The sequence below is a fragment of the Haliotis rufescens genome, unplaced genomic scaffold (assembly GCF_023055435.1).
Source record: "Haliotis rufescens isolate VD_foot unplaced genomic scaffold, xgHalRufe1.0.p SCAF_8, whole genome shotgun sequence".
Taxonomy (NCBI): domain Eukaryota; kingdom Metazoa; phylum Mollusca; class Gastropoda; order Lepetellida; family Haliotidae; genus Haliotis; species Haliotis rufescens.
In genome coordinates, this window is record NW_025964372.1 from 22,776,040 (window position 1) to 22,802,711 (window position 26,672).

Consider the following 26,672-nt stretch of genomic DNA (forward strand, 5'->3'; position numbering starts at 1 on the left):
ACGAATACCTTACTGTGATACACTATACTAATTCAGAGCCAACATGTCCTAATGCACTTAATGCCGAGCGTCAGACAGGTAAAAAGTGCAATTTTTTAACGTCTGTTGGTATGATGGGGACAGGGATCGAACCCTGACCTGCTCTCCAGGCAGATGTTCTTTTATCCGGACCATGGAGTCGATCATGTGATGAGCGACTTGGGTCTACATCACTTTCAACTTCTGTTACATCATGCATGTCAGTCGAGGGAGATATCCCATAATAATATCATAGACCTTCACAACTGTGCAAGCAGTTGCAGCAGTGAAAAACTGGGATATAAACCCATGACCAGCTGATCCATGCACAAGGGTTATTCAAGATAATGTGGCACCGAAAAACAATCTGTCATCTGTACTGACTGCTGATTTGGACGAGAAAACATGTTTGGCTCAACACTGCATTGAACACATTTTCAGTTTTATCACAGCATGTTAGCTTGATGTGGAAGGAAAGCCCGAAGTGATGCAGGTTTTAGACATTTACAACTTGGGTGAAACCATGAGCATGAGTAAGGTGCTGACAAACCTAGAAACATAATCAGGGCAAGCTGGGTTTCTATGCCACAATCATGTTTTGGGCATGTTTAAGGGAGGCTAGTCTGCACAGCGAATTGCTATGCCTTAGACGACTGGGCCACCCATGCCCCAGATTCTGTCGAGGAGACAACTAAAGAACTATGACATTTACAATATATATATTTATTAATTGAATGAAGACTTATTTACATACATGCAAATTAAAGACGACACCGAGAACAGTCTTTCTGTACAAAACAGATGCATTTTTTAAACACTCCACAATCATACAATGCATGCTGAAGAAGGTTTTAAAGACAGATGACCCCATACAAACATCAAATACATCAACATTATGAATTCCAAAAATATCCCAATCAAAAACCAAAAACCAACTACTGAACTCCAGAAAGAAAAAACAAACTAGCCACATAAAGCATTGAAAGAGAAATTACATTTGCTTACATTGGCCTTGTGAGTGACTGTGGTTACATTTAATAACAATGTTACTTAATATATCATGACACAGGTGATTGACTGCTGTTTCATTTAATAACAATGTTACATAATATGACATAACCCTTGTGATTGACTGTTTCATTTAATAACAATGTTACATAATATTACATGACCCTTGTGATTGACTGCTGTTTAATTTAATAACAATGTTACATAATATTACATGACCCTTGTGATTGACTCCGTTTCATTTCAATGATATGAACATTTCAGGATAAATGCAATAGCACTGTGTGTTGTCAGGTAAGGTAAAACGTATAACATTACATGATCCTAGTGATTCACTGTGTCGTATCATTTCATGTTATATTATATACCACTTCACTTTTGATGGGGATGTTTTGATCTCTCCATGATTCACAAAACTGACTCTCATAATAGGCCAAATGTGTATTTAGATAGAATGACACATTCGATTATCCCTATCAAAAATGGAGAAGTATATCACATTACTCTTGCAACCTACACCAGGGAAGATGAGACACTTTGAAAACCAAGAAACGGTTGAAACAGCAGTAAATTGGGTTCAATGCTGATATGAACGATATGTAAGTTACAACATGGTACGTGTCAAAGGCATTTACCACATTGGTGAATGCCCTTCCTGGAAATGCTGCTTGGAAGCCAATTACATGTATAGGACTTCACTAACATCCAACCATTTGACTACAAGGGATACCAGAAATGGGCTTCACACATTGTACCTATTCGTTGTGATGAGTGAACACTTTAACCACTAGACTACCCCACCGCCCACCAAGCTTAGAGTTGGATGACACAAGCATGACCTATCTCCACAGGGCGACCACACACCCCAGTTTAAGGGTCTTGTTCCTTAGAGTATTAGGGCCTCAGCAACCACAAAACAGTGAGTTTGGTTTAGCACTGCTTTGAACAGTATTTCAGTTATATTGTGGCATGTCAGCATGATGTGGGAGGAAAGCCCATAGCAATGCAGGTCTTATACATTCTGGGGAACCCACGAACACAGATTTGGTAGCAGATAAACCTAGAAGCAATCAGGACAAAGCCAGGATTCTAAGGTCTGGCACGCCTAAGGGACGCAACTCTGCACAGTGAAATCCGATGCCACGACTGGGACACCGAGTCCTCAAAAGAATGAGTGAGTGAGTATTGTCATCAAGTCTGCAGCAACATGGTGGGAGGCAGAACAGGTAACTGATGGGTTTGCTATACAGGTAAAACACAGGTAAAACAGGTAAATCACATGGACTTAGTGTTGGACACTGGAATGGTACCTACATACACAAGCATGATACAATATAGATTTATACAAAATAATAACTTTTACCCATGAAATATAATTTCCTATTTACAAAGACTAAAATATCATATACAGTGATATACAGTTGACTTTGACTGTACAGAGCAGAAAGTATCAATTACATGTGTACTGTGATATGTAAGACTAGGAGCTATGGCTGAATCTCAGAATGAGGAGGCATTGCATGGTATAGCATTCCACAAACATAAGTATCAAATAAGTCACAGTTTGTTAAGATATCAACACCCATCATATAAAGTTGACTTTAAGGGTGAGTGAGTGAGTTGGGTTTAACGCTGATTAGAACAGTATTCCAGTTATATCACAGCGTGTCAGCTGATGTGAGAGGAAAGCCAGAAGTGATGCAGGTCTCAGACGTTTACCACTTTGGTGAAACCCACGAGCACGGGTATGGTGCTGACAAACCAAGAAACAATCTTGGCGAAATGGTATGTGAACCCACGAACATAGGTTTCTTTTATGCCCAAAGGAAGCAACTTTGCACTGCAAACTGCGTTGCCTTTGATGGCTCGGCCACCGTAAAGATTGACAGGTACCCACAATAAGATAGGGTGAAACCATGTGGCAATATAACATCTGACAATCAGCCACTGACTTGCCATAGATACTAGTCAAACATATGCAAACACTCGCATAAGAATTTAACACACACATGATGAGAGTGTACAACAGAGTTTAATACTGATATCAATGAGATAATCAACGAACAATAAATATTAGGATACTTAATCTTTACATTTAATGTAATACATGACATGAATTACTACCATAAATATGTGCACAAATACACGATTGTCAGTGAAAGCTACATAGTCTGCACTTATTGCATACAAATCCCTGCACCACAACCTTCTCCTTGACAAAATATATAGCTGTGTCAGCATTTTGATCTTAGTATTACTTAGTGTGGGACAAAGGGTAGGGATGAGTGAGTGAGTGAGCATGGGAGTTTCAGTGGCAAGATTGATCTGATGGACTACAGCATGACACCCTAACTAGAAATTTCATCATTACACATATAACAGCGAAATATGACATAATTTGTTAGTATCAATCAAGCAAATTTCTTTTTACTAAATCTTTTGCCTAAAATAGTTATTATTGCAATAGTCTAAAAAGTCAAAAGTTTTAAAAAAAAATTCCAACTGAAAGTGTCTCATCTTTCATGACCCCTCCCTGAAATATACTGAACAAGAAAAGTTAGGGATCATGGATATTTTTAGGGATATTATTTTGAAATGAAGACACAGCACACACATTCATAAAAATATCCCCCAAAATTTTCACAATCCCTTACCTTTTTGTTCAGTATATATAACACTTAAATCTATTCTGAAAGATATTTGTTCTTTGAAGTGTGGCAGGAACCTACATCAAAATGCACAAAGCAGAAAAACAGTCTACCCACCATCACAGCAGCCAAGCTGTCAGTCTGATCAGGCACAACCAGTTGTCAGTTTCAAGTTTACTCAATAATACATCAACACACAGCCATTGAGCACACTGGTACTGACTTTCTAACAACATGCAACATCCAACATAACAGCATACGGTCCTGATTGCTGTAGCCTCAGAATGCCACTTTACAAATGTGAAATAAATGACTTTAACAAGGTTTTTATTCATTTAGCACATTTGCAAAAAATATCTACATCAACACTAAATATGTATATTGTTATTTGAATAGTTAAAATTTGACATCACATCAGCAATATTGCAGCCATATAGCGATGATACAATAATAATATATATATTTAGAATTTATAAAATCTGTCAGCAAAGAAAATTATTTTTAAAAAAAAATTAAAAAAAATTAATCCTTTTTTCATTTCCCCTGCGAATCATACTCCAAGAGTTTTTAAAAACAACAACATTTTTTTGGGCAATTTCTCCTTCTTTGACCTGAGTCTGTGTTTTGAAAAAGGCAGCAACAAATAGGATATCTACACTTCATTCACTGACTCCTATAGTTATAGGTAAATATTCTTCTCCCTAAAAGGTATAAAGATTTCTACCATGTCCATCCTCTATAATACAGGGTATGTTATCTCCATTCTATTATGATAACTACCCTGGACCCATTCACCACCATCGCTTTGTTTTGGAAGTGACATCTCTCTTATCACAAACTCAGCACAGTATTTCTCTTGCTCATGAAATGAAATTCAACAACCAATTAACATGCTTCTTCATTTGCCAGTTTGGTTAGATCTACATTTACAATATCACGACCTTGCAAATTAGAACACGTCACAAAGTTGAAGCTGGAAAGACGATTTCCTAAGTAATAGGGTTCCGTATCCAAGATGTTTCGGTTGTATTTGAGGCGACATTGAAACCTGTGTGATTTTGTCGCTTGTTTCAATCGTAAAAATTTCAGAATAATTTGATTGGATGTCTATTTTTGTTGTTGTGTCAATCGAATAGTTTCAAAACAAACGTATGATAGCGAATTCATCCAGGGTACTTATGTTATGATAAGAGAATGGAGACTTAATACACTGGACAATGAGGCTGTACCCACTGTACCCAGTGGAGTGGGATTTCATGGCCTTCTACCACGCTCAGTCAAGGTGCTTTCCAGGTTTACAAAATAATGACAACTGATTTAATAAGACAGTTTTTTCTTGTATGATGTAAAAACTCAGAGTTTTGTCTGAATGGAACAAATTTACTTTCATGGAATGAGTTTATACTGATGTCAGAACCTGTGCATCAAGAAAATATTTTCCACCATACAGTCTGACTGAGCCCCAGGTTAACGACCTGGCTGACAGACTTTTCAAATATGACATCAATAATCATCTTAGAACCCTGCTTCCTTGTGTTCCCTGGTTCCGTGTGTTCCCATGTCTCTGTTGTGTTCATCAGGCTTGTTCTATCTTCAGTCGTACTCGTGGCTACTTTCCCTCTGTTTAATGAGCGGCTCTGTACTCTCCGTCTTCTCCTCATATCTCTGGTTCACCTTCACCACACTGTCCATCAGTCCTGTCTGAGTCAGCCTACAAAAACGTTTGTTTGTTGTTTAACGTTGTGGGTAACAATCCATGCCATAGGGGTACAAGGCACGCTATCAACCATTACACCAAGCCTGATCACCTGATACATACAACAGCACAGGTTGCTGGGGACCTATTCTAACCCAAAATCCCGAACCAGATGTCTTTTTCATTATGCAATTTTATTTGGAATATGCACCGACTCGTTAGTCAAGCCAAAATATAGCTCTGAAATTCCAGCCTAGTTAGGCAGGGATCGAAACTGGCCTTTTATAGTCTGTTAACTCCCTTGCCTCGAGAAGATGCACTTTCCTACCCAGAGTTCCATGCGCCCTGTATAGTACCTCTGCCAGAGGGAAGCCCCCAAACTACTTGCATATGACTAATCTGTTCTGATTTCAGAATAAGCCTGTTTGTTTACAAATAAAAGAAAAGTCCGGTCACATGATATGTGTGGGTATAACAAAAGGGTACTGATTCTTGTACTCAAATTTACTTTATCTTCACTTCATACACCGCAGTGTTCAATATTCATAGACCTAGTCGGTTCAAGCTACAATAAATAAAAGGTTTCCGCAGAGTCTAGATATTCAAGTATCATATTAAATATGCAAGTTAAAACTGAGACTGAAACTGAAACTGTTATTAATAATAATGATGATGCTTGATGGTGCTTTGTGCTTAAGTATTAGGATTTTTATATTTTTTTTGAAAATGGAAATAAACACAAACTGTGTGGTAGACTTTATGATGATGCAGGTGGTGCCTGAGAACCAAGACTATTATTATTTTTAGCCTAACGAAAACATGTAACACCATTCCACGCCAACACATGTGTTTTAGACATGTTAGATATAACTGCATATTTCTTGTTGAATTAGGTTCATATTACGCAATTGTTGGATACATGAATCTTACTTACAAAATTTCAGTATACTGACTCCGAGCCGACCAGTCCTTGTTTTAGCCCCTTAATGCCGAGCGCCAGACAGGGTAACAACAAGTACCATCTTTTAACGTCTTTTGGTATGACGAGGCCGGGGATCAAACCCCGGACCTTCCGCTCTCCGGGCGGACGCTCTACCACTAGACCACGCAGACGGTCATGAGATTTAAAAAACTCTTTCGGTTACAATATGCAAATAAGCCTGTGGCAGTGGAGTTGTGCTAAGACACCACTGCGCTGGAGTGTGGGGAAGATGGTACTGTGTAACATGCAATCTACAATTTGGAATAGTTCTAACTTTCTGTGATCCAACAGGAGTACAAATGTAAATTATTTGCATCCAATCCTAATTTGTATTTGTACAGCTTGCAAAATATTGTGACTGGTAAAACCCTGGATGATCATAGTGAACTTAACAATTTTAAGATGAAAAATATATAACCATGGCAACTTACACCTCCTCCATCTCGATCTCGTCATCACTTTCTTGAGGGACCTGGAGGTAGGGGTTGTCAGAGGCGGGGCGGAACTTGTACCCAGTCACCACGAAGAAGATCAACGTGGCCAGTTCCTTGAACAGTTCGGTCAACCATTCCAGCTTGAAGGGCAGAGTGATCTGCAAACAGGTACATGTACTACAACTTTACGAGTTACCCTTCGGTAGTAATAGGCGATGTTAAATATTTAAGAATTGCTACGACAGACAGACGGTGTGACGGACGGACAGACAGACAGAGTGACGGAGGGTAAAAGGCAAACTTACCTTCAGCAAATAAACTATTATTCTCGTAAAATAGATGAAACACACAATCTGGAAGAGAGAAAAAATGAAATTCTTGTCAGTAAATAGAAATAAACAGCAAATCAATGTGGACTGACTTACCAGGTTAGTTGATTAGGAAATTGTCTTAGTTACCAGTTTGTGAGTACAAAGCGAATTGTGGCGCCTTAGATGACTGGGCAACCCGTGCCCCCGAATCAGGTTGCAGAAGCATGACAGATCTCCTCAGGGCTACCCCACCCCTGAGTGTAAGGGCCCTCGGACTAACAAAGTTTATGAAATCTTTCATTACAAAACATATTTCTCTCCTCTTTAATTATAACAAATAGTTTTCCTGGTGCTGATTTAAGAGCTTGCTAGAAGACTTGCTTTTATATAAATCTTAGTAGACACCGAAATAAGAATACCAAAACGTCACCAAAATATAGAAGTTGTTATCCATAAATTGTAGCTACTTTGTTATCCGTCAACTTCTAAATGCCTATCAAACAATTTCTATAAATCTTGACTGGTTTTGTTTTCATAAAATACATATATTCCACAGTCAGGGAGCAGGACAACATGGCCCCCAGCTGCCACTGAGGGGTGAATCTGGTTCCATGTCGCTGTGAACAGTATTTCGGACTACTTACCAGTATATAAAACTGTCTAAATAGTTTAAGTTTGTTGAGATTCATAGCTGCCTTGCCATCTGTGCGTGAAGCTTCCTGGAGATGCCGGATAGACCTGGAGAGGATAGTGGAGTGAGTGAGTTGGGCTTAATGCCAGTTTGAACAGTATGCTAGTTATATCACAGCGTGTCAGCTTAATGTGGGAGGAAAGCCTGAAGTGATGCAGGTCTCAGACGTTTACCACTTTGGTTAAACCCACGAGCACGGGTATGATGCTGACAAACATAATCATGCAAACTGGGAGTGGAACCCACAATCAAAGGTTACTGGCACACCCAACGGATGAAACTCTGCACAGCAAATTGCTAATGACTGGGCCACCTGTGCTCCTTGCTATAGTTTAAGAATAACTAACTAGGAACCACGGATTATCTGTCCCAAATGAAGGAATGATGCAAAGCCAGAGTCACTGGCAACGTCTTACAGCACTCTTATGAACAATTGATGATGTCATACAATAATGTTCTTAACAATGAGACAATGACATCATCTTGCTTCAACTGACCATACAGCTACATCCCAGCAGATGTTTTTTTTTTTGACAATACAAGACAACTTGTTATGCCTTGAAACGTTACATGTATCCAGGTCTTAGACATCTATCAATGTGATGCACCCCAAGAAACATAACCAGGGCCATGCCTAAGGGAGGCAACTCTACTCAGTTACTTGCAGCATCTGAGACCACACACAAATGGAAATGATGTTTTCATAAATTGAACTAACCAGACAACTGGGAAGAGGATTGCTCCACAACACAGAAGGTCAAAGAGGATGAAGATTTCCTTCCACGTGGTGTACAACACCTGTCCTTCTTCACTCTCCTCGACGATCACCCACGCAACCTGGTCCAGCACCTGGCAACACAACGACACAGCTATACAGTGTGGGATCACTGATCAAAGGATCATAGGTTTATGTGAACTGGAAGGTTGAATCCCTTACCTGCAGTAGTTGCAATTAGACTGAACACTGTTTGATGCATCTATTTATGTGAGCTAGAAGGTTTAACCCTTTACCTGCAGTGTTGGCAAGACTGTTCGATGCATCAATTTATGTGAGCTAGAAGGTTTAACCCCTTACCTGCAGTGCCTGCAACAGTGTTTGATGCATCAATTTATGTGAGCTGGAAGGTTTAACCCTTTACATGCAGTGCCTGCAACAGTGTTTGATGCATCAATTTATGTGAGCTGGAAGGTTTAACCCCTTACCTGCAGTGGTAGGACAATAAGGAAGAGTTTCTTCTCCTTATGACTCAGCATGTGCTTGATGAAAGCCCAGCCTGCACCAATCAGGAGGATGGTTACAAACATCAACGCTCCCCGGAATCTGGATATGACAAACATCATTATCAGTCTTTCAGTATATATCTGTTAGCACCAAACACTGTATACCAGAGAAACATTTTAAGGAATGAAATAAGGATATGGCATTAATTACTAGATTTGTATATTTTTTCTTAAATGCCACGCATGAGGCATTATAATTCTTTTTTTACAATATGTTCACGGGACATGATTACATTAACTGGCGATTCAAATGAAGCATGAATGTTTGGTAGAACTATGTTATTTCATCAAGAAAAGGGGTGGCCCAGTTGTCTAAGGAGCCGCAATGTGCTGTGCAGAGTCACGTCCCTTGGGCATGACAGAAACCTATGATTGTGGGTTCGAATCCTGGTTCGCCCTGATTATGTTTCTAGGTTTGTCAGCACCATACCCGTGCTCGTGGGTTTCACTGATGCGGTAAACGTCTGAGACCTGCATCACGTCAGGCTTTCCTCCCACATAAGGCTGACACGCTGCGATATAACTGGAATACTGTTAAAAGCGGCGTTAAACTCAACTCACTCACTCATGAAAATCACAAACAAGTAAACACACATAGTTTATTCTTTTCATCTGAAGTTTCTTGAGGACAATACAATGTTGTAAGCATGGTGAGCATGGTGAGGTTGGATGTAATAAGAGTGATATTCAGTAATTTACTTATTTCTCAGTGATGACCCAAGCAGGGAAGTTAGGTCGTCTGTTTCTCATCTCAAAATTCTATCGTCATCCACCACTGTGTGTGACATCATGGCTATTTTTAGTAGCACCAAGTGCGTATTCGAAATATTCACATATTTTTACACACTCTCTCAAATGTTATTTGATAGAAATTCGAAATTACCAAATATTATTGAATGTAATATTAATACAGTGTACTTCCAGACAGGGTGTCAGGTTAATCTACGAGCAAATTACACAAAATGTGACGAGTAAACTACAAAAGATATGCTTTATCTTTTTTTGTAATAGTTGACTTCATCATCCTTATACCATATTATTTAGGTTAAAATCATAATGATTACAGTGACATTCTAAAGGTAGGCCCCTCTGTATAGCCCATTAATGGTCATCTAACCCTTACTGGGAAAACACTTAAGTGACCAAGGACTGCATACTAAGTGGGGCTGCACAGTCCTGGATACCCCACTCAGACTCAATCTACTGAAACCTAGCTGACCAGTCCTTGTTTTATCCCCTTAATGCCAAGCATCAGGCAGGGTAACAACTAAAGCCATCTTTAAACATCTTTGCATATTACACGGGTAGGCGCTCTATCCACTAGACCACAGAGGCGGCATAAGGAGGGTGAAAGAGTGGAATTGTCCTACTCACAAGTACACAATATAGTATAGGATGGCCCAGGTTTCTTCGTGGATTCCCGTCACCTCAATGAAATAGCTGTTCACCTGAATTATAAAAACAAACCAGTTTTGGAAAAAGAAACAATAATTCATAACAAGGAGGACAGCAGACAAACAGGTATATATTTTCTTCACTATAGTGTGCACCCAAACATAATGAGCACCCCCTTCAAGGGGAGGTATCAGTATTTTATTCTGTGTGTCGGTTTACGGCAGACACGCTTGTGTTATGGTTTATCCACAGGAGGAAAAATAATTGAAATCTTATGGCAGCGTGCATAAGGCACACTCCCCTCTAAGCTGCTTCTTTTTGAGAAAACAAAGAGTGCGAATACGCTAGAAAATATGTAAATATTGTAGTTCATTATTTACCCAAGAGTGACGCATTAAATGTGTTCATTACTTTGTATGATTCTAAGTTGCATGATGCTTTAAGAATGTCAAACAATAATCTAATCAGGGCAGTATATGTTCAAAACTTTTCTTCTGCATGTTCTGACAATCCAGTGATTGACTTCATGAGCATTGATCTACACAGTTGGGATACGATGACATGCATCAACCAAGTCAGCGAGCCTGACCACCCGATCGCCTCTTACGACAAACATGGGTTGTTGGAAGCCTATTCTAACCCGGATCTTTGGATCATATTAAGCAGTGTCCCAATCAAGATGAAGGTATTATATTACCTTCTCAAAAAACAGAAGGATGAAAAAAAATTAAAATGAGTGAGCAAGTTTGTTTTTTTCAACAAAATATTATATATTTTGACATCAGAACATTCAGGAATCTATTTCCTTTAATCGTATTGGAGGAATTTGGTTCAAAGTAATCACCAAAATTGTAATGGTCAGCATCTCTGTATATGTAAAGTCTGCAGTAATGCTACAGAACATGGGCTTACAAACTGGGGTGGGAAAGAATGGAGGCCTACACCTACCCCATGGAAGGCGCTGGAGAGACTTTTCACAAAGACGACAGCCAGCATGAGGAAGTGGATCTTGTACACCTCGCTCCTGTACACAAGATACACATGGTCACACAATGAGTCACCAGGTCACAGAGGATTTTAGTTTGGTTTGTTGTTTAACGCCACACTCAGCAATATTCCAGCTATATGACGGCGGTCTGAAAATAATCGAGTCTGGACCATACAATCCAGTGATTAATATCATGAGCATTGATCCACGCAATTGGGATCGATGACATGCATCAACCAAGTCAGCGAGCCTGACCACCCGATCCCGTTAGTCGCCTTTTACGACAAGCATAGTCACCTTTTACGGCAAGCATGGGTTGCTGAAGACCTATTCTTCCCCGGAATCTTCATGGGTCTGGTCACACAATGAGTCACAAGGCCATAGAGGAGGTAAAATAGGTGCTGCATCACAGTCACCAAAGTCATATCAAGTGGGAGTGGGTGAATGTTAGTTCAGCAATATCACAAAGGCCCGTAAATAATCAAGTATGGACCAGGCAAATCAAGATCCACGACACCAGGTCACAGAGGCTGCTGAGCCAATTGCCACCTTAATTGGCAAGCATGCAGGTTTTTATCTAGACCTGCTTAGAGGCAGCTATTTGGCCCTAAGTCAGCAGTATGTCAAATGCTTTGAAGAGGTGACTGAGATGGGAATCCTCGGATTTTTGTAATCAAAATTGTGAAATTGTACTGTCATCTGGTAATTTGATGAATACTTGGGGTTGAAAATCGGCCTCTGATCTGGTCTAGACAAATTCCTGAACTTGTAGTGCAAGCAAATCTGACTGGAATATTCTTGGAAATTACAACAGTTATCTGAAGTTACCGTATCCATATTCTCTACTGTGCCAATGTACTCTGTGAATCCTAACCTCCAAGTAAAGTGTCTCCAAATCATATACTCCATTCCATTGAAAGTGAACTCTAAATATGCATTCCAGATCGAAACCCAAAATAGGAAATGTTTCATGGTAGCTGCCATCTTGTTTTCCAAAGCTAATAATACTTTTTTTTTTTGATGATCTCACTGATCAGCAATAAGTTCAGCTTCAAAGGCCATGTGTACAATTCTACAACAGATGTTTCACACAACATTACAAAATGGCGGCTGTTTGTCATTCAACCGAGATAATCGTCATATATCTTTCTTTGAGGTAACCATTCACAAGACCTCCTATCTGCTAAATATTTTCTCATCAAAATTACATGATTCATGAGAAAGTGTCCAATAAAAAAAAATAAACAGACATGAGAAGGGGTGGAATTTTGACTAGCCAGATGGGCCTTCTACTTTACATTTCAGCAAGCCCTTTGTAATCTTAACTGGCCACGGGCCAATGGGCCATCTGATATCAGAACCTCACTGGAATCTACATGAAAGTACTGCCTGGATATCACAAGCTTCTACGGTGATGGAGATAACCTTCAATTGACAACAAGTCGGTGGGAGAAGACAGCAGAGAGGAGAACAAACATACACTGACTTTTTTATCACGCCGAGCCACAAACATGCAGCGATGAAGAAGATGAGGCTGAAGGTGAAGTAGAGAGCTGGCTCGGGCATCTGTCCTGCAGACAGGAAGTTGCCGTTGTTGTCCTCTGTAATCTCCAGCTGTGGATGGAAGCAACATCATGTGTGATGACCTCATTGTGAATAATTTACATAGTTTAAGACTATGTATTATGACATATCATGCATATCTTGTGATTATGACTTTGTAACATGCATATCATAATTACAATGAAAATAATTACACTGATATGGTTTTACTAGGTTATTGTTACAACATGCAAGTTGTTGTTTAATGCCACAGTCAGCAATATTCCAGCCATATGACGGCGGTCTGCAAATAATCGAGTCTGACAGTGACTGACATCATGACCATCGATACACGCAATTGCAACACGATGACATGCATTAACTAAGTCAGCGAACCTAACCACCCGATCCCGTTAGTCGCCTCTTATGACAAGCATAGTCGCCTTTTACGGCATGCATGGGTTGCTGAAGACCTATTCTACACCAGTTCTTCACGGGTCCAACATGCATGTACCACATGTATGTCATATGTACTGGTTAAGTTAGTTTCTTGTTTTAACACCTGACTCAGCAATATTCCAGCAATAGGACAGCAACCTGTAAATAGCCGAGTCTTGACCAGATCAAATGTTTGGTATTATGAGCAACGATCAATGTCATCAGGTACGATGACACGTGTTACAAGTCTGACAAGCAAATCCATTCAGTTGTTCTGATGGCAAATACAGGTTGCTGGGGCCCAAATCTAACCTGGAATCACCACATGGGCTGGACAATGCAATGATCTGACACCCCCTACAGGTACTTATGGGACTTACAGAGAGGTTGACCATGGACTTGGCCTTATGGTCATAGTTGTAGCAATTATGGAAGAACAGGTTATATAGCCCCTCCTCCTGCTTGGTCTTGATAGCTACAAGAAACTGCAAAAAAGAAAGAATTTATATATATATATATATATAAATTCATGCTGGTCAAATTCCAGTCATATCCTGGACCAATATAACATCATGAAGTTTCAGTTTCATCCTCGATTATCCAGGGTATTATATCTCTATTCTATGAGGATAAATACCCTGGACCCATTTGCCACCACAGTAGGATTTTCAGTTCAATTCAAATGCCAGGAAAAGCTGGCCAATCAAATTTTACAGTTCTTCATATTAATGATAGAAACAAGCTTCAATATCACAAATTTATAGTGAACAAGTGTCTACCTTTATTGAAAGAGGCAAATAAACAACTGTATCGGAGAGTTATTCTGTTCGCCATTTGCAAAAACGTGATCAGCTGTTTCCTGTGACGTCACAAACAGTGACCACTGTGATTGCTTCCTGTTGTTTAAAAAGCAACACAGTACACAAGGAAATGAGCACTGATAATAACGGGCCGTATGGTATTGTCATGTTGTTTACACAAACATTTTCAAGTTGTGGGTGCTTGACTGGCATTCTCATCATGAGTTCAAAACGAAAACGCCATGCTTACGATGCTGTATTCAAACTACGAGTCGTCGTGGAGGAAAGAAAAGACATGTTTTTATGTCGTACTATGCGCACTGGGTAGAAGATCAATGTTTGAGGTTCCACTGGCTGCATCAGCCAGCCAGCCGGTGAGTCAAATGTAAGAAAGGGACGTATCCATTCAGAAAAGGTACATATTATTATAGATGACAAATATAAATCAGAGTTACCTCACTTAATCCTATCATGCTTATCCACAAATCTGCTTCATCTGGGACTGGGTAGATGTATTAAGATTCTGTCATCATGTCAAATAGTGCAAGAAAATCTAAGTTGTAAGACACACTTTTGCAATACCAGAATTTTAGTAAAATCGAAATATTTTTTACATTTGTATACTTATCTTGCATTACTCCGTAATGCATTCACTGCTTACCTTACGACAACAAGAAGACAGCGCAACTGCGATGGTCTTGGGTGAAGAAATAAAGATGTTGTTTTGAAGTCCCACTTTTACATGGACCACCACTGCTGTCGTGTGACCTGGATGACATGAAAAGTCATCTTCTTCACATCACCAATCACTGCCTGTGCCCGAGCTCAAAAAACATACTTTTGATGTTTCTGTAGCCAAAGCGGGGAGGCAAGTCTGCGACTGGTGGGTCCTTAAACGTAGTAATACAGGACAAGTATACAAATGTAAAAAATATTCAGATTTTACTAAATGTTTTACTCATCCTGCATTACTCCTTAATGCATCTGTATCGGACGGTTTTGAGGTGGGTAAACCTTCAGAAATTCAGAAACCTCAATAATTCACACCCTGAAAACATGACACAAGTTGGTCGATAAACCGTGAAGCGGAAAAGTTCAGAAAAACGCCATTACGGTAGGGTTGTTCAAATATCAAACAGATTGAACATAAGAATTAAAGAGTTGTTCCCTATACATATTCAGTAATAAAGAAAATAATAGCTAGCCAACTAATTCTTTACTTACTATGTCATAGAGCCGAGGTCTGACAAATAAGATTGTCTCATATTCTTCTTCTTACCGAAATCTCAGCGACTAGCACAGGGAAGTAAACTGCCTTTGACATCCTCGAGAGCCAAATTGCGAAGATAATGACTAGCGAAAACTGTGTTGGACCTCCAAAAACATCCTTCAATGACTGTTCTAACAGAACAGTTGCTGTGTAAAGCCATGGTAGAGGCTAGTGCCCAGATCTCATGAGGGTTATTCGCTCTTGAGGGATACAGTTTGGTGATCTCGTAAGCATGAAAGATGACTGCGAGAAACCATAGGGATATGGTGTTGCGACTAACTTCGGTCGTGGAGGTAGGAGACACGGATATAAATAACTGCTTCCTCGAAACATGCCTAGTCTTGGAGCGGTGGACACACCGGGCACAGGAGAAGTTCACCCTCATCTTCGGCTCCCACAATAGACGTCGCTATAAAATCCCAGCACAACCTGAGATGTACCACTCCGTGCATTACCAGGTGACGTCGATCGCATGTAGCTTGCTCACCCGTGCCGCCTTGGCTAATGCCAAGAGAAATATTGTTTTCTTGGTGAGGTCATAAAATGAGGATGCAAAGAGGGGCTCAAAGGGGGGCCCTTACAAACCTCAAAGTAACACGTTCAAATCCCAAGCAGGTGGGCGGAACTTGGTCTTCTGACTCTCAAGCCTGAATGAGCGTAGTAGGGCCTGTAGTTCCAGGACCTTAGTAATCTTACGATTTTCCGTAACAGCCAACACTGAGTTAAGTGCAAACAAATACGTAGTAATGGTGCTACCTTTCAAGTGTCTATGGGTACGCAGATGTAGGAGGTATTCAGCTAGGAATTGTGGTGACGCAGTAGTAGGGTTTTGATTTTTTCCTTGCAAAAAGTCTCAAATGATCCCTACTTGTCTTCGTATAGTCTTCTGGTAGAGGGACGATGAGCTAAAGCTATAGCTCTTGCTGCCTGCGTCGAATAACACTTTGCACTTAATGCCTTTATAAGACGAACCAAGCGTGCAGACGAAACCTGTCTGGCGTTGGGTGAGGCAATTTGCTGTGAGGGTGGATGAGTAGCTTGGACTACTGTAGGAGGGGTAGTGGATTGTCTTCTGCTAGAGTTCTGACCTCGATGAACCACCCTCTCGCCAGCCACCAGGCCGCAACCAAAGTCAGAGCAAGAATCCTTGTCTCCCTGATTGCGCAGGCACCACACCACAGTGTTGTTGCCTGTGGATATTGTGAGTTAGGAGGACTGTAGCTGATTCTGCCAATGGGATATGGACAGAATTAATGCTTCCAACTCCAAGTTGTTTACGTGCCACTTTCAATGAGCGCCGGACCATGGCCTGAGGCTGTCTGGCCTTGCAGGTGAGAACCCCTGAAGGGAGGTGTCTACGAACAGGTGTAGACTCGGGGATAACCCAGATAAAGAGACTCCTCCTAAGACATTCGACTCTACTGTCCACCAGTTGAGGTAAGGCCTTAGTTGAGCCAGTAGAGTGATGGGCTTGAGTGGATCCTGATGCCTGATGTAAGGGTTCAGGAATTGTTGAATTGGACACAGTTGTAAGCGGCCTCTGCTGGTTTAGTCCTGTGCTGAGGTGAGTAACCCTAGCAACACTTGCCATTGGCGAAGTGTGTGTGGTTGGTGTAGCGCAGGTGACAAGAGGCGTAGGATTTTGTGCTATCTGTCCCTTGGTACTGGTAGGAGATCCTGGTCTGTCTGGAACAGACCTCCTATGAACTGGAACCAACTTCGCCTTGTTGATTAGCCATCTCAGTTTATCTGTCGTCTGGTGAAGTCCCGGTGGCTGCTAACGTCTGCGTGTGTTGACACAGGAGACAGTCGTCTATGTACGACTCGATCCACATGTTCCCCAGGTGTAGATACGCTGTTATTGGCTTCATTGCCCGGTACTTGTGTAAATAGCCATGGCGCAACTGAAATGCCAAATGGGAGCACTACCCATTGGTAGTGAACCCCATTGAACTGGAACCTGAGGAACCTGCGGTTGGAGGGATGGATAGGTATATGCAGGTAGGCATCCTGCAGGTCGAGACTGATCAAGGAATCGAACGCCTTTATGCTGGTTCTGAGCAGTCTCAACATGGTGAGATGGAAGTAAGGTGGCCGCTTCAGGTAACATTCATTTAACATGGAGAGATCGTGAATCATTCTCATCTTGTCTGAGTCTTTCTTGGGTACCAGGAAGATGTGAGAATAGAAGCCTGGTGTTAACGCTGGGGTGCGTACAATCTCTGCAGGTCCCTTTACCAACAGTATGTCTATGTTGGCTTTTAATAGTTTAAATGCTTGAACTCAGAGTCCCAGGTAGATAGCACTAAATAGCCAAGTCTGCATGTGACAGTAATCTCCGCCAGGGCAGCTTTTAGGTGATTCCTCATGTTGTCAATCTGACGCTGTGGGAAATCCACTATAGTTTGGAGATGATCTAATCGGTTAGGGTTGTCCTCTGATAGATCCTGCTCTACCGCACGTGTTGACGATGCTAGTGCTGACAAAGGTATTAATACCCATCTGATTTCCGTTTCAATAAACGCAAATCTGGTATCCTGAACCTTAAGAGTGGTTGGCCTTGTAGAGCCTGTCATCCTCTGTATGTCATTAAAAGTATGAGCCTGGTCTGCTACCGCAAATTCATAGATAGGAAACTCATCTTTCCTAAACTTGGGTGGCTTAAATGACGGCGCAAGTGTGAGCTTGGAGAAATTTTCATCCAATGACCTAGACATACCTGTCAGCATAGTGTCGGCCGGAATCGATGTAGGATCCGACCATATGGTGTCCTTTTTATCCAACCCGTTACCAGGGGAAGGCACTGATATGAGACGGTCTGCTACTTGTATGACGCGCAATAGGTGCACTGTAGACGTTAGGTGCCGGAGTAGGTGCTAAGCCGTGTGCCATGGTTGTAAGTGACGCAGGCGTCTGATACATAGAATTGGCATGGGCGCAGGATACAGGTGTGTGATTGTGACATCTTTCTCGCCACACGACGGGATTCCTGCAAAATATGTTTGTGAGTAACCTGCCTTTATATTGTAAAACTCGCTGGAGAGAGATTTACACACAATTTACTTTTAGAACTTGGCATGCAAATCTGCGTGCAAGCCAAACAACGTGGATGGGGGCCTTTGGAAGATTTTATTCCACGCTAATTAGTGCAGGGCGCAAGCATAAGTTATGCAATCAAAGAATTGTTGAAGAAACGGGACTGGAAAGGTGCCGAAGAATTGAACAATATTCTATCGCAAAATGTTTTTTACGAGTTGAATGTGTATACAATATTGATATACGCAACTCAATGTAACGCCAGAGCTACTAGTATTTAAAAATACATGAATATGTTACACATATGTAGCTGAGAAGAGTAAACAATTTGACTACATTGGCAGGCAAACAATTGTAACACAAATTCAAAATGGCGGACAACAAACAAGTGGCGGGAAAAAAGACAGAGTCTTTTAACACCTAAATAATCCACATAAAACTACACAACATGGTGAAAGTAATATGAAATGAAAACATCCCTCTTTGCAGATCAATTTTAGAATTATAGCCAAAAACTGAAGGTCTAAACTAATCCAATTAGAAGGGCTCCGCTGAGACACGTCCTTGCTGTAGTGCAACAGGCAGTGATGTGAAGGAGGTGACCTTTCATGTCATCAACGTCACACGACAGCGGCGGTGGTCCGACAACATCTTTATTTCTTCACCAAAGACCATCGCCGTTGCACTGTCTTCTTGTTGTCGCAAGATGAGCAGTAAATGCATTAAGGAGTAATGCAGGAAAAGTAAAAAATTTACATGGTGCAGAAATGTGCATCCAGTATGCACAAATGTATAGAATAGAAAAAGATATTGTGTCCCAAGGGAAGTATAATAATATTCAGTTTACAAAATTCTAAACAAGACATACACAGGTCCTGTAATTAAAATACATAAAAAAAATAAGAATGTGACAGTACAGTACTCCAGGTAAACAACACCATTTCCTGACTTTACAGGACCCTTGAAATTAATTATTAGGGGTCTCCCGGAACCCCCGTTTTGTAAGTCAATGTAAAACCTGAATACTATTGCAATAGTCTGAAAGTTGTACTGATGTTACATTAGTATAGCAACAGTGTGTTGATATTGATGTGGACTTAGTGAGTGAGAATGATTTTATGCCGCTTTAAGCAATATTCCAGCAATATCACAGCATAGGACATCAGCAATGATCAGAAATAGGATTCCTATTGCATCCATGTGGGCAATCTAACCTGAGCCTTCTGGTGACGAGTGAATGCTCTTTCCGCTAGGCTACCCCACCGACCCAGGTGGAATAAACTAAGGATGACAAAGCCTGGCTGACGGCATACATACTTACATGTCCAGTCAACACTCCGTCAGTTTCGTTCATTTTGAAAACCAGAGTGTCATTGGGGGCCAGTTTCAAAGTACTTTTTCCTGCAGTGTGATTGGAATTTGATGGTGCTGATGTAGCTGCTGATGGTGCTGATGTTGTTGCTGATGCTGTAGTTGGTGCATCCCCGGCAGCCCGGCGCTTCTGCCTGTGGAGAAGAGACTTGTCGGAGAGGGAATTGACGATTTGGGAATTCTTGACGGCTGATGTGTCTCTGCGGTGGAGGTTGTTGTTGTCAAGGTAGGTGTCTCGGTCAGTCTCTGTGATGAGGAGGAGGCTGGAGACCTTGTCCCCCTGCCTGTGCTTCACGATCAGCCTGGAGGAGGAGGTACACGGGTACAGGGCAAGAAATATTTTTGTTTTCAAGTGTACAGTGCGGCACATGTTTAAGGATACCTTCCGAATTTAACATTTTGTTTTGTTTGTTTATTTGTCGTTTAACGCCACACTCAGCAATATTCCAGCTATAAGACGGCGGTCTGTAAATAATCGAGTCTGGATCAGACAATCCAGTGATAGACATCATGAGCATCGATCCATGCATTTGAGATACGATGACATGCATCAACCAAGTCAACGAGCCTGACCACCCAATCCTGTTAGTCGCCTCTTACGACAAGCATGGTCGCCTTTTACTGCAAGCATGGGTTGGGTTTAATGCCGCTTTTAACAGTATTCAAGTTATATCGCGGCCTGTCAGCTTAATGTGGGAAGAAGCCCGAAGCGATGCAGGTTTCAGACGTTTACCACTTTGGTGAAACCCACGAACATGAGTATGGTGCTGAACAAAACAGAAACATAATCGGGGCGAACTGGGATTCAAACCCACAATCATGTTTGACTATGCATATTTTATTCAAATATGCAGTTGATCTGGAGCACTGGTACAAGACTTACTCTTTGTGCACTTGATCTATAATGAAGAAGACCATGGACACTGACTTGTCTGCTGGAGCCTGAGATTTGTTTAGTATACAACTGTCTTCCATGTTCTCCTGAAACAGACACAGAATAAATCTGGAGCTATTCATAGACTTGAATCAACCTGGAGCCATTCACAGACTTGAATAAATCTGTAGCTATTCATAGACGCGAATAATTCTGTAGCTATTCATACACTTGAATAAATCTGTAGCTATTCACATACTTGAATAAATCTGTAGGCATTCACACATATGAATAAATCTGTAGCTATTTGTCATGTTCGTAGACTTGAATAAATCTGTAGCTATTCGTAGACTTGAATGAATCTATAGCCATTCACACATATGAATAAATCTGTAGCTATTCGTAGACTTGAATAAATCTATAGCCATTCACACAAATGTATAAATCTGTAGCTATTTGTCATGTTCGTAGACTTGAATAAATCTGTAGCTATTTGTAGACTTGAATAAATCTATAGCCATTCACACATATGAATAAATCTGTAGCTATTTGTCACGTTCGTAGACTTGAATAAATCTGTAGCTATTCGTAGACTTGAATAAATCTGTAGCCATTCACACAAATGTATAAATCTGTAGCTATTCATTATGTTCGTAGACTTGAATAAATCTGTAGCTATTCGTAGACTTGAATAAATCTGTAGCTATTCGTAGACTTGAATAAATCTGTAGCCATTCACACAAATGTACAAATCTGCAGCCATTCATAGACTTGAATAAATATCTAGCCATTCACCGACTTGAATAAATAGCCATGCATCGATGTCTTCAGAGGGCAAATGGGTTAGATCATAGTGTTCTCAACTGCAAGCTTTTGACGAAACTTTCTTAAATTTTACGTTTTTTATCAAGCACATGATTTAGAGCCTAAAGTCACAATAAGAAATTAAAGTAGTATTTGCCTGACCGCTTCCTTCTGATCATGCTGATTGCTAAAAAAATATATTGATCAATTTTAAATGGTCCTGTTAGTGATTGTGTTATTAGTGTCACCTAAATAAATGAAAGCTGATTTAGAAAAGTTATTGTTACCATAATAACAGATATTGCTTCAGACCTGGCTCCAAAGTTCAGCGTCAAGAACACCTGTCTGAAAGCCCCATAGATATGATAGTCTTAATCATTAAATAATAACTGGCTAGATAACATTTGCAGAACCCATATAACAATACATCCTAATAATCCCCTTGTACTTACAATGTAGGACGAGACCTCCTTTGTTTTGCTCTTGTCCAGAGTAAAACCAAATACCTGTAATAGATCAGAAAAAACATCACACCACGTCATAGTAACTATTACACAACAAAGCGGACATATCTATTCACAACTGATTGAAGAATGTGGTGTAAACTAACCTGTGACGTATAAGTGATGAATTCAACTGTAAAATACTAGTTTCTGATGGTATCTGTAAGTTCTCAAGCCATTTGTTCAAAAGACTCAATTTTCGACAATATGTTTTGGTTAGATCTTTAGAAGATAGAATACCCATTTCAAATACACCTCCTCAACCTCACCGACACAGAAAGTGTAAAAATGCCATGTTATGTATGGCATCACAGCTAAAGTAAAAAGACATATACTGTAAACCTTGAAATTAAAGCGAGCGTGAATAAAATGCGAAAAATGCGAGTGATCTTTGCTTGCATGACTGACTGACTGATATAGAAGATTTAACGTGCGCTTTCCGACTGCAGCGTATTTCGCACACGGGCCTGGCCGGACCATTTAGTGTATTCCGAGGAGGGTGAAAGTGGTGTGTGCAACCCAAGAGGGGGGCTTTTAGGGGTTGCTTATATCGATTTTTGAAATTTTAAAATTTGGAATAAATGCCGAGGTGGATGGAGGAGGGAACTAAGGGAGCTGGGTGAGGTGGGTATTTGTATGTTTATTGGATTTTGGGTTGGTAGATTAATTAGTTTTTAGATGCGCTTAATTAGGCCTGTTTTGATTAGGAATACGCCTAGGGCCTTGAAGTTTTCTAGTTTATTTTGAGGGTTTAGTATTTCATCTAGAGTAGGAACCTTATTTAGATTGAGGTTGGTTTGTAGTGTGGTTCTGTGTGTTTGGTAGTGGGTGCAGTGGATGAGTGCGTGTTCTGTGGTTTCGGGTTGTTTGCAGTGGGGGCAGTTGCCTGTGGTGTGTCTTTTAAGTTGTTTTAGGTGGTTATTTAGGTTCGTGTGTCCTGTTTGGAGTTTTGTAATTAATCTGTCAATTTTTTTAGAGGGGTGAAGGATTTTAGGTTTGGCTAGTGGTTTTCTGAGCACTTTTTTGATTTGGCTATTTGAGTTTTGATATTGATTATGCCATTTTTTGGTTATTTTTTGTTTGTTTACACTTTTAATTTCTGATTTTGAGATGGGTAGGTTTAGGCTTATTTCTGGGATTTTGAGAGATAATTTAGCTGCTTTATCGGCGCTTTCGTTGCCGTAAATTCCTACGTGGGCGGGGATCCACAAGAAGGTTATTTGTTTGCCTGCTTTTGTTAGGTCGTTGGAGCTTTTAAGTATTTGGTTTATTAATTTAGGTCGTTTTTTGGTATTTTTGTTTTGGAGGGCTTGTAGTCCACTAAGCGAGTCAGTGAGAATTAGGATTTTTTTGTGGTTTTTTGATTGTTGGTTATGCAGGGCTGAGGCCATGCCCATAAGTTCGGCCGTGAATATAGATTGGTTGTTTGGGAGTCGGTAAGATTGTGTGGATATAACTGGTTGTGTGGTATGGACTCCGAAACCTGTGTGTTTGGAGATCGGGTCTGAAGATCCGTCAGTGTATATGTGACACCAATTTGGCCAATTTTCGTGTATGTATGAAAGTGTGGTTGTTTTAGCTATGTTTGGGTCGGTTTGTTTATTTATTTGGTTAGTTAGTGTTGTGTCTATTTGGGGTTTTTTGAGTTTAGGGGTGAAGATATTTGATTTTTTGCAGTTTTGTTTAAGATTTTGAGTTTTTGCTTGCATTATTAAACATCGTATTTATACCAACTTAGACATACGCTGAAAACAAACAACTATGTATTCCACATCACTGTTTATTGAGCAGCACTTGTAACAAGTATATAAACAATGTCATTCAAACACTAATTACATCCTGTGAATTGTCACTGCTGGGGTCAAGACAAGAGTTCTACTCACTTATATCATCACTTATCACACCTGCAAGTCCAGACAGACACCACCCACGCAACAGAGTGTCTTTGTTCTTTTGCGACTGCGTCAAAGGCTGACACGAGCCAGCTCGCATGTGTGGTTTGAGCCGAAGTAATATACTCAGCCCTAATAAGCGGTGCTATTTGGGGTGTGATTGGATTAATGTAAGGTTGGATTAAGGTGAGGATTCTCCTGTAAACCTGACAGAGGACATATTATTTAGATATAAATCCACTTATGCTTGAGAGGAGGGGGTGTCGCATTTATATTGAGTCACATTTTTGGCTAGGGGCCAGCAGTCGTATTCTTTTTTAGACGCATTAATTCCACAATTTACAGTACACTACTCAAAAGAAGCTAATGAACACCTGAATCTTTTTAATTACTATAGTTATTCTGTCATGGTGTTATGACAGCACTAAGAATAACCAAGGGTAAAGATATTAAAGATAAACATGATAAATAAAACATACTTGCATCAAATGTTTACTTGATTTTTGTACATGTTGTATGAGACATGGCTTTTGTCTTTTTCACATTTATCAAAAATAAGTTGAATTCTTATGAAAAGGAGAGTTGGTTACCATGGCCATGATGGCTGCACAGTCACTAACAACATTTGATATCAGACATTTTTTTCTTTACACCAGTGGGTGTTAGTCTTTTGAAACCCATTTCAGATAACTGTCATCAAACATGAGAGATTGAATTTCAGGGCCATGATGAGGCACTAAACGGTGCATTATTCCAAGGTCAGATAAAGACAGACTACTTTCCTGATTGCAATTCTTTGATAAGTGAAACATGCTTCAGTCAAATTCACCATGTCTGTGTCCAAACTTTATGGAGAGTGTTAATAAATATTCTTTGATTTTATCTGGCTTTCATTCTCATCATTGCCTTGATAATCCACAGATATGGCGGAAACCTTTTGTGGAGAGTCACACGAGGTTTGAGCAGTAAGTCAGATGGTGTCACTTATGACTTATGCGCCACTGTGATCATGAGAATAGACAAAATATGCATTAATTAGGATCTAAAATGGTTCAATTTTAGGGTTTAGATTACTGCACTGGTGCCTGTCATACCATATATGTTACAACTCAAAAATCATATGGTATCAGACAGCCTCTTGTGTGGTATATATAATGGCAGTCTAGAAAGTGACCAAATATTGTAGAAATCTTATGTATGAAGATAGAAAAAACAACAGTATCTCACAGGAGTCTTGGGTGAAATTCCAGATGGGAACTTGTAGGAGAACCCTGTGATCTTCACATCCAGTGTTCCCTTTTGCAGAAAACCAAATGTGCTGAGCGTGAACTGTTTTCGGTCATCATTCTGAAAAAGGGCCATCTAATTGTATTACATGTATCACATTCAACCCACTACATGTCCTGGAAACTTGAGGATGTCCACTGGTTTGTACCGTATTACCATGATTAAAGATTTTTCTAGGATTCCAAACTAAATGCCCTTGGTAGAAAAATTGGTAAAAACATCAGAATTGTTTAATTCTGTACAAAACTGGGACTTAAAGAATTCCTTGTTTTCATAAATTCAGGGTTTTATAAAATTTCGTTCAAAGCAAAAATATAAAACTAAACTATAATGCCTCTACTTGTTTATTGGTCCTGTTGTCAGTGACCAATGGAGAGCCAGAAGATCAGTCATAACTATAATCACATAACTTTATCATGTTTATGATACATCCTCCCTTCTGCTTCTGTTTATACATCCAGGAGAAAATAAAAATACCAAGCAACAGATACAAGGAAATGCTTTTACAATACGCGCATCGTGATGATAGCAAAACAAAATGTTTCTATGGTGACGTCATTTGGTTATGTTTTGTGGACGTGTTTGCAACAAGTGACTTGGCCTTGTAGTCTAAGGCTAGTGAGTGACACTTGTCTGAAAATGTAGGGTTACGGCCAACTATTTGTATTATGCAAACAACATAATAAGAAATGTCGCAGGTCATTTTCACGTTTCGATGCAATAAGTGAACCTGAAATGACCAGTGTGTATAAATATAATCTAATAATTTGCAGATAACACATCGCCACGGGCACAAGTCAAACTGTTTACAATCCGTTCGGTTGAATTTTCACCCCGAAACTGCATTTAATAGAATAGACATGCTTCAGAAAATGTAAACTATTACCACAAGATCGTATTTCAGTATTTTCCCGTAACACAAACTCAATGAGATGACGAAAACTAGCAGCTTTTTCATTTCGAGTCTGAATATCTTCGTCTTATGCTCCATGTTGGAACATATGACGTTTCCGGTCTGGTTGATTCGTTACAAATCATTCAACTGGCTGATAAATTTCTCCATTGGCCAATCAGAAAGTCGCTTACAAAAATTGTAAAATGAACATATCGTGTACATAAAGAGTACATATTACACAATGTACACGATATCGTGTAAATAACAGACAATTTATCACAATATGCACGATATCGTGTAAATAACAGACAATTTATCACAATATGCACGATATCGTGTAAATAACAGACAATTTATCACAATATGCACGACATCGTGTAAATAACAGAACTTTAACAATAATATGCACGATATATCGTGTAAATAATGAAACATTTACCATAATATGCACGATATCGTGTAAATAACAGACAATTTATCACAATATGCACGACATCGTGTAAATAAC

The 26,672-nt window shown here is 40.0% G+C and overlaps 1 protein-coding gene across 1 annotated transcript; it reads right to left on the reverse strand.

The window, feature by feature from the left end:
• Positions 1 to 720: 720 nt before the first annotated feature.
• On the reverse strand, positions 721 to 26,285 carry LOC124139319 (protein GPR107-like). Its single transcript, XM_046506310.2, has 15 exons — positions 26,156 to 26,285; positions 25,210 to 25,329; positions 22,040 to 22,093; positions 20,793 to 20,890; positions 19,860 to 20,211; positions 13,813 to 13,917; positions 12,939 to 13,066; positions 11,413 to 11,488; positions 10,444 to 10,517; positions 8,992 to 9,109; positions 8,507 to 8,637; positions 7,742 to 7,835; positions 7,092 to 7,139; positions 6,784 to 6,944; positions 721 to 5,385 (listed from the first exon to the last, which is right to left on the reverse strand). Exons 1-15 carry the CDS (start codon positions 26,258 to 26,260, stop codon positions 5,268 to 5,270), a joined length of 1,782 nt encoding a protein of 593 aa, XP_046362266.1. The 5' UTR covers positions 26,261 to 26,285; the 3' UTR covers positions 721 to 5,267.
• Positions 26,286 to 26,672: the final 387 nt, after the last annotated feature.